The sequence below is a fragment of the Priapulus caudatus genome, unplaced genomic scaffold (genome assembly GCF_000485595.1).
Source record: "Priapulus caudatus unplaced genomic scaffold, Priapulus_caudatus-5.0.1 Scaffold78, whole genome shotgun sequence".
Classification (NCBI taxonomy): domain Eukaryota; kingdom Metazoa; phylum Priapulida; class Priapulimorpha; order Priapulimorphida; family Priapulidae; genus Priapulus; species Priapulus caudatus.
Window position 1 is genome coordinate 485,681 of NW_014577139.1, and position 8,842 is coordinate 494,522.

General features: G+C 44.6%; 1 protein-coding gene across 1 annotated transcript in view; it reads left to right on the top strand.

Annotated features, from left to right (window-relative positions):
• Positions 1-8,842, top strand: part of LOC106821588 (N-alpha-acetyltransferase 15, NatA auxiliary subunit-like) — a 39,512-nt gene that overhangs the window by 22,920 nt on the left and 7,750 nt on the right. Inside the window, exons 4-13 of the mRNA XM_014826469.1 lie at positions 2,733-2,801; positions 3,472-3,609; positions 4,174-4,321; positions 4,546-4,665; positions 5,492-5,694; positions 5,898-5,970; positions 6,324-6,496; positions 7,002-7,154; positions 7,498-7,626; positions 7,904-8,117. Coding sequence (XP_014681955.1) covers positions 2,733-2,801; positions 3,472-3,609; positions 4,174-4,321; positions 4,546-4,665; positions 5,492-5,694; positions 5,898-5,970; positions 6,324-6,496; positions 7,002-7,154; positions 7,498-7,626; positions 7,904-8,117 — 1,420 coding nt within the window. The remainder of the gene's footprint in view (positions 1-2,732; positions 2,802-3,471; positions 3,610-4,173; positions 4,322-4,545; positions 4,666-5,491; positions 5,695-5,897; positions 5,971-6,323; positions 6,497-7,001; positions 7,155-7,497; positions 7,627-7,903; positions 8,118-8,842) is intronic.

The following is an 8,842-nucleotide window of genomic DNA, read 5'->3' on the forward strand; positions in this document are numbered from 1 at the left end:
CTCCAATAGATCTTCTGATTGTTGCATTAAAAGCGGTACTACCCCTGCCGAACCCACGATGGATAGTTTCATTAACCATGATACACCACTGCTCTGATGTTAGAGTACTAGGTCTACACTTTTGGACAATGGTATGGAATGTATCTATTATCTTTTGGACCACCCATTGCGAGACAAACGGGATATAGTAAGCGAGTTTCATTTCCGCAATGGATAATATTTTTAACCTTATTGTTCGAACATACGGGCGCCCTGCCCTAAAACTGATACGCAGATACGAACGTTGCAGTAAGAGGTTGGCTCGGTTCCGGAACCATCTAACCTTTCTCGTACGTTGCATTAAAGCATCTGTGGTTCCCATAGATCTACGTGTCAAACCCCCGATGAACACCATAGGGGCGAGGAAGGCAGCAGAAATGGCATCCCGCCATTTTTTGAAAGAGAGAATATTCCTCTCCAGACGCACCATCGAAACGGCCAGGATGGAATACGACTCCTTAAAGGCCGTTATTGAATCCACTCTGCTCCCTGAGCACAACGATCAAGTGTTGACAGTCATTGAGGACGTCTACCGAGATATTTTTTCTAAATGCAAGACACGACAGCAATCAAAGTTTGACAAGTTCACACAACCGAAGTCGCACAAGTCGGTTACCGCTGTAGCGAATGAGGGGAAGTGGGTGGTTAATCTATCTTCGAGAGCAATCACTGATCCCGAGGAACAGCTACTGAAGAAAGGCCTTGCCTTTGCCGTTGCCCCAAGACGGATACCAGTGTCTGATATAATCGCCAAGGTTGAAACTGCAGTTAAGTGCCTCGATCCGGAGTCCGCTGACTCTGCCCGCAGAGACGTTAACACGATCCTACAGAAGGCACGCCCACCCAAGCCTAACATCACGAGAGAAATGCAGACAGCCCTGAAGACTTTGAAAGCCGATGAAAGCATAAAAATCCTGCCAGCAGACAAGGGCCGGGCCACGGTAATCCTAGATACAACTACATACCATGACAAAATGAGTGACCTACTGAACACTGGCCCGTATCGTAAGCTGAAGAAAGATCCCACAGACAGTATGTACCGAAAACTCACTAGCACATTGCTAGCCCTGAAGAAGAAGAACGCAATGGATGTGTCAACCTATCAGAAATTGAGGCCAACGCAGAAGCAACCACCCAGGATATACGGGTTACCTAAGATCCATAAACCCACAACACCACTACGCCCTATAGTGTCGTGCGTAGGCTCTTTTGCATACCATCTCTCCAAGCACCTAGCAGAGATTTTGTCACCACTCACGGGTGACAGTGAGCATACAGTGCCTAACTCCAGTGGGTTTGCAGAGTACATAGCAGAGCAAACCATCTGTGAGAGTGAAACTATGATATCGTTATCCAATAGATCCTTCTGATTGTTGCATAAAAAGGGTATTAACCCTGCAACCCACAGATGATAGTTTATTACCTGATACACCCACTGCTCTGATGTTAGAGAATAGAGTCTACACTTTTGGACAATGGTATGGAATGTATTTAGTGGGTGCATTATAATGTTACCAGGGTTGGCAATAGGGGATTTTATTTGCATAGAATATCGTTATGGAGTTGGTGTGCGTAGAATAGACCCTGCTGCTACTACTACTACTGCTACTACTACTCAGTACTACTACTGCTGCTGCTACTGCTGTTGTTGTTGCTGCTGCTGCTGCTGCTGCTGTAGCTGCTTCTGCTGTTGCTGCTTTTGCTGTTGCTGCTTCTGCTGTTGCTGCTGCTGCTACTGCTGCTGCTGTTGTTGTTGTTGTTGTTGTTGTTGTTGTTGTTGTTGTTGTTGTTGTTGTTGTTGTTGTTGTTGTTGTTGCTGCTATGGCCAGTGTGCCAGCTGCAACTGCTGCTGCTGTTGCTCACATGTTGTACATGCTCTGGGCATACCTTGATTAGCTTATGGCAGTCTGACAGTGTCAGCTAGGGAGCAGCTCCAGCACCAGTGCTACTTGCATTACCTAGCGTGCTATTAATATCTCCCTTCCTCTCACTGCTCACTCCTCACACACGCACTGGAAAACACACACACTTATACGGCAGTGCTTGGTGCCGGTGCTGCTTACTAGGCTAGGTGGTAGTGGATGTGGATAGCCATGAAAGCACAAGTTCTATCTTTTTATACTTTTTACATGTCTGTAAAGCTGTGTTATCGCAAAAAGATGGTAGTTCAGCCATAACCAGTGGGCGTAGTAAATGTACAGCAGAAGAATATCAGTACGTGAGGTGTAGTTGCACAGCTCAGTTAGTGTGAGAGTGTGCAGGAACGTAACCACAGCACATAACCACAGATACCGGAGCATGACCAGTGCTGTGGAGGAAATCTCGATAGAACAATGGGTGGCATTTATAATGAGAGTAAGTCAGTGTTGTTTGTATAATGTGGGGATGGTACAAACTTTAGATTTTCACACCAGTGGTCGAGTTGAGTTGGGTATTGTAGGCTGCAATATCACTGTAATTATCTTGTGCAGTTAATATCAGTGGTTGGTTACATCATGTGGCTACCTAGAAAATTGGATACTAAGCATAATGCCCTTTGGTGAAGGTACTTATTGCTTGGAAATAGTAAACTAAAGACCTAAATCATAAGGTGGCACTGCATGGGTGAATGCATCAGAGTGATAGTACTAATCTCATGTAAAGTTGTTGTCACAGGTTCTCCCGTTTGACATGATTTTTGTGGCTACTTACAGGACAACATCCAGATCCTGAGGGATTTGTCTCTGCTGCAGATACAGATGCGGGATCTAGATGGCTACAAGGTAACGTTACACTTTAATGATGTCTTGTTTGCATGACAATGATGTCTAACGTGATCATTTTAGTTAGGTAGTGTTTAATTTTAAAGACAGTGACATGGGCAATTGTCAATGGGCAAGGTGCAACGGCTGCTTGTACAATGAAGCGCTGTTTGTAACAAACATTTTGCCAAGTAATTAATACTTCATAGTTCATAACTTTGTTGTTTGTTTGTTTATCCGAAAAAGGGGTCGTGTTAGGTCTTTAAAATACTTATAATTATTGGTGAAGTTCAATTGTTCATAGAAGTGCGCTTGTTTTTTTCATTTAGAATGCAATCCATCCGACTGAATTTATTCTTGTTAGTAAGCACGTGGGTGTAGATGATGTTTATCTCCAATAGATCCTTCTGATTGTTGCATAAAAAGGGTATTAACCCTGCAACCCACAGATGATAGCTTATTACCTGATACACCCACTGCTTTGATGTTATAGAATGGAGTCTACACTTTTGGACAATGTTATATAATGTATTTAGTCGGTGCATTAGAAAGTTTACCAGGGTTGTATTTTATTTTATCATTTTGCACTTGGTGTGCCTAGAAGTGCCAATAGTACGGGCTATTAACAGTCAGTAGAGTTAGGAGACTTGCTTTATTGTATTGTGTGCGCTTGTATTGTCATGCTGGGCAGGAGACACGCTACCAGTTGCTGGTGCTGCGCCCCACTCAGCGAGCTTCGTGGATCGGATATGCAATGGCTTTCCACCTCCTCAAGGACTTCGACATGGCGCTGAAGATTCTCGAGGAATTCCGCAAAACACAGGTGACGGTGAGTATCCAGTTGACGTGGAAATAGAGGCGCATATCCTCCATGACCAGTGGCCTGTTGCTAAAGCATGAATTTTAACTTTTAGCACAGTAAAGGATCCGCTTTCTGTTCAGCCACTGTTTAATTCTCCTCATAACCCCTTTGGTTTGGTCATCCTATTCTTTTATACTGCTCCGTACACTAGCACGTAACCCTAGAACTATCTGTGAATGAGGCATATGTATAGAGAAGTTGGCCCAGGCACCTTGGTGTAGATGATGTTTATCTCCAATAGATCCTTCTGATTGCTGAAACAAAAAAGCGGCAACATACAGATGATAGCTTCTATCCTGATACACCGGCTGCCTGAATGTAGAGATAAAGAGATTGTATATTATACCCACGCTCAATGTCATGCTGAGTACAGTTTAGTTTCTTGGGGGGCTTTCAAAGAGTTATGTTGTTTCTGGCAAGGTGAATGACCACCTGAAATTATTTTTTAAATCCTGGCTTTAAGGACCACAGCGTGATTGCTGCTGCTCTGCCTCATAGCAGTGCTAATGAGGTGATATCACTTGTACGTAGGTGAAGCCGTTTGACTATGAGCACAGTGAGCTGCTGCTGTACACAGCATTTGTGCTGCGAGAGGCAGAGATGTACACAGAACTGCTGAGACATCTCGATACATACGAACACCAGATTGTCGACAAGCTGTTCATTGCAGAAACGCGAGGTAAGTCCGTAGTCGTAATACTCATCTGACTGAGTGTCTTTGCCACTGTGGGATCAAGAAGATGGGAATTGGAAAATCGCAGTTAAATGCATTTAGCAACTGAACTGAAGAAGTGTTGGTAATTGGCTAAGGTAATCACTGCTGGTTATATGGCTATTGTCGTGATTTACCTCGGCTGTTTTCGCAATTACGCCTGCCATTGTCACAGTTGTTTGCTGTTCCAGCCGAGGTCAACCTGTTCATGTGTGACTATGCAGCAACGGAGAAGTACTACCTGGATCTGCTGAATAGGAATCCGGAGAACTGGGCCTACTACAAAGGGCTTGAGAAGGCGCGCAGGGCCAGTGAGTATACCTATGAGTGGCCGTGGCAGGCAAGATGCAGTTTGGTCGTTGCAGGTGAGGTGCAGTTTGGTCGTTGCAGGTGAGGTGCAGTGTGGTCGTTGCAGGTGAGGTGCAGTGTGGTCGTTGCAGGTGAGGTGCAGTGTGGTCGTTGCAGGTGAGGTGCTGTGTGGTCGTTGCAGTGAGGTGCAGTGATGGTCGTTGCAGGTGAGGTGCTGTGTGGTCGTTGCAGGTGAGGTGCAGTGTGGTCGTTGCAGGTGAGGTGCTGTGTGGTCATTGCAGGTGAGGTGCAGTGTGCTCATGGCAACAACATAAGGCTCGTGCATCCTCTCACATGCTGTTCATGCAGTCACAGGGAGTATCAGGAAACTCAGGTTTTCTGTCAATTGGAGATCGGTCGTGGACAGCCGAGGGAGTGCTACCGCTAGTAAATGTTGATGCTTGTTTTATGTGCAATCCCTCGATGAAATGCTGTACTGAGTGCATTGCCAATCAAACTGAAAATTACCAGGATCTAGGTCTGGTCTACATTAGGTTTAGTCAATGTTGAAAACATTCTTGAAAAAGCAGCAGGTCCCTAAGATAAAAATATCTTCAATTTTAATTAAAGCCTCTTTTAATAAAACAACATTGATAAAGGAAATGAGTAGCGATGAACTATGACCAGTAATTGCTATCGAAGACGAAAACATAATGAAAGTTATGACGAAACATTTTGTTAGCCATTGCTATTAGCAGTTGTACAGCAATTGCTCAGACACAATCTTGCATTGCATTACCTGAGTTTTGTGCCTGATGCTCAGAAGCGAACCTACCCGACACTGTGCAGGTACGGAAGAGGAGAGACTAGCTATATATGAGGAGCAGGCCGAGAAATTCCCGAAGGCCCACGCGCCGAAGAGGTTGCCGCTGAATTTCCTCACGGGCGACACGTTCCGGCAGCTGGTGGACACGGTGCTACGCGAATCTCTGCACAAAGGCATTCCTCCGCTTTTCGTCACGCTACGGGCATTATATGAAGACCAATGGAAGGTAGGCTTTAATTTAATACCTCTCATAACCTACTATTACCGTCTCTTTCGTTATAATGTACTACGACAAATCATCTTGAGTATGCTGTGGTATGTTTACAGTACATGTACTAGCTATCAAACTGTGGTGACATCATGTGATAATTTTGTTGGTGACTGCTGTTAACGATTGCGTGTGTCAATATGTTTCTATCTTATTTCTAGGTGGAGGTTATAGAAAATTTAGTAGTAGGATATGTGGATTCTTTACAGTCCTGTGAAAAGTTCAGTCCTCAAGGTATGTGTATTGTCGTCCATTATTGTGAATTATGGTCCTGTTTCTTCTTCTACTTCTACTTCTATACTGGACAGTCCGTAAGGAATAAACGTCCAGAGCTATAGCTAGCCATAGGGTGTGACCTAGCTTGGGTACAGCCAGGTAGTTAGCCTTTTTTAGCCGAATGGCACTGAGGGTGGTCACAGCCAGAGTTTTTTTGCGCCCTCAGTGTTATGGGATTCAGAATGAGAATATGCCAGGGCTTCACGCATTTCCGGGAATATACTTATCATTCTTGAGATTTATGCAATGCTGTTTATGTTCGAACATGCACGGGTATAGTGTACTACCTGATGTTGTTTTCTCTCACACAGATGCAGATGATACAAAGGAGCCACCGTCGGTGCTGTTGTGGGCGTATGGCTTCCTTGCCCAGCATCACGATTTCCTTGGCAACACCACAAAGGGACTAGACTGCATTAACACGGCCCTCGAGCATACACCGACATTGATAGAGCTCTATGTGATCAAAGCAAAGATCTTCAAGGTACGGCATTGCTGCATTCATGATTGCATCAACTCGGTCATTTGGGTTGTCTCGTGCACTTTACCTAGTTTGTATGTTGCAGTTTGTTGCACGTGCACTTTACCTAGTTTGTATGCTGGTGCAATGAGCTAGAAGGTTTAAAATCAATGTTGAAAAATTATTAACTTTGACTGTGTTTGGTGATGAGAATCCAACAACTCTCCTGATTGCTTCTTTCCTGCTGGCCACTGTTATTTACCAATCGTTATTTTATAGGGCTAAAATGCGTTTGTTGTGCAGCACACTGTTTACTGCAAAACTTACTGCACAGTGTGTACCTGTTAGCCTAGCGTACACATTAGTGATCTCCTGTCTAGCATACTAGATTTTATAGACACTACCAAAATGCATTTAATTTAACTCTTGTTCATTCTCTTATGTGGCTCGACTAAGTTACTTTAATCAACAAGGTGTTTCATGTCGTGTTGCTGATGCAAGTAATGAAAGCTCAATTCTATTTCGTCAGCATGCTGGCAATATCTCGGAGGCTGTCAAGTGCTTGGATGAAGCACAGGCACTGGATACAGCCGATAGGTATATCAACTCCAAATGTGCCAAATATATGCTGCGAGCGAACATGACCAAGGAAGCTGAGGAAATGTGTGCCAAGTTCACCCGGGTATTTAGCTGTTGTTCATAATCAGTATAGTTATTTAATATTAGATATATTATATATATACTTATATATACAGGGTTGTAGCAAAGACAATTTTAATGCTGGCTAATATCAATGATTGCATCATATATGCATAAATTATTATAATAGGAACATGCTGCTTAGCCAGCTATACTGCATGTACTGTGTGCTGTACAACGTGATTAGATGATGATTTTACGCATAATATTGTTGAGATTAAACTCCGAGTTGTTTTTTCAATTAATTTTACGTGTATCATGTACTAAGTGATTGGTTTGAGTATTTCTATTATTGGTAGCAATAAGTCGTCTGTTTATTCGCACAGGAGGGCGTGTCTGCGGTTGATAATCTGAACGAAATGCAGTGCATGTGGTTTGAGACGGAGTGCGCTAGAGCCTATCACAGGTCAGGAAAGTGGGGAGAGGCGATCAAGAAATGCCATGAGATTGACCGGGTATGTACACGTTTGTTGAATGTAAGAAGAGCAGGAGTTACAGACCTCAGGCTGGGATGCTTGGGCTGCACAAACATTAATCAATAGGGTCTAGGCTCAGAGCTCTGCCGTTGTAATGGGTGTGTGCAACAGCTTTGGAATTTGAGAATGCTTTCACCTGCATTCAAAGAGTTATCCGTTCCAGAGTAATCCAAGTTTTTCGATGCGGGGCATTACTGTGAAGCATAGTCAATTTGTGACACCTAAGACTTCGTACTGCTTGCTTAAATTTCGGCAGCACTTCACGGAGATAATCGAGGACCAGTTTGACTTCCACACGTACTGCATGCGCAAGATGACGCTACGTACGTACGTGGGCCTCCTGAGGCTGGAGGATGTGCTACGCCAGCACCCGTTTTACTTCCGCGCGGCCAAATGTGCAATTGAAGTCTACCTACGTTTGTACGACAAGCCACTCGCCGACTCTGAGGAGGACCAGCACGATTCATCGGGTATGTGCATGCATGCGCGTGCGTGCGTGTTATTCGTTTGCCGCCTGTGCACAGTTTTTGTCCATGGCTATGCACAGTGGGAATGTGTGTGAGTATGATTGCTGTATAGGTACGTTGTAAAGGTGTGGTTAGATCCCATGCAAAATAACGATGGTTGTATTTTGCTAATGTGAAGATTTTTCTCAGATCTTTGTGGATATTACTTATTCGCTTACTATATCCCGTTTGTCTCGCAATGGGTGGTCCAAAAGATAATAGAAGAACACGACGTTTCGTGCGCTACTGCGAGCAGACGGAGGGGGCAGCCATGGGTAGCCCGGTCTCGGCCGTGGTGGCCAACTTGTACATGGAGAATTTTGAACAGGAAGCTCTACTCACCTGTCCCCCCTCGTGCAAACCGCGGGTATGGAAGAGATACGTTGATGACACGTTCATCATAGTGCCTAATGCAGAAGCGGATAACCTGCTCGAACACATGAACAGCCGCCAACAATCCATCCAGTTCACAGCGGAGGCAGAATGTGAAGGGAAGATAGCTTTCTTGGACACACTAGTGCACAGACAGGACAACGGCGGGCTGTCCACCTCAGTCTACAGGAAGCCCGCTCCCTCACGCACCAAAGCCAAAACATACGCTTTGATTCGCCATCACCCATCTCTGTGAAGAGAGCCTAGTGAAATGTCTTGTTTGACAGAGCGAAACGCATAGTTTCCAGCCCACAACA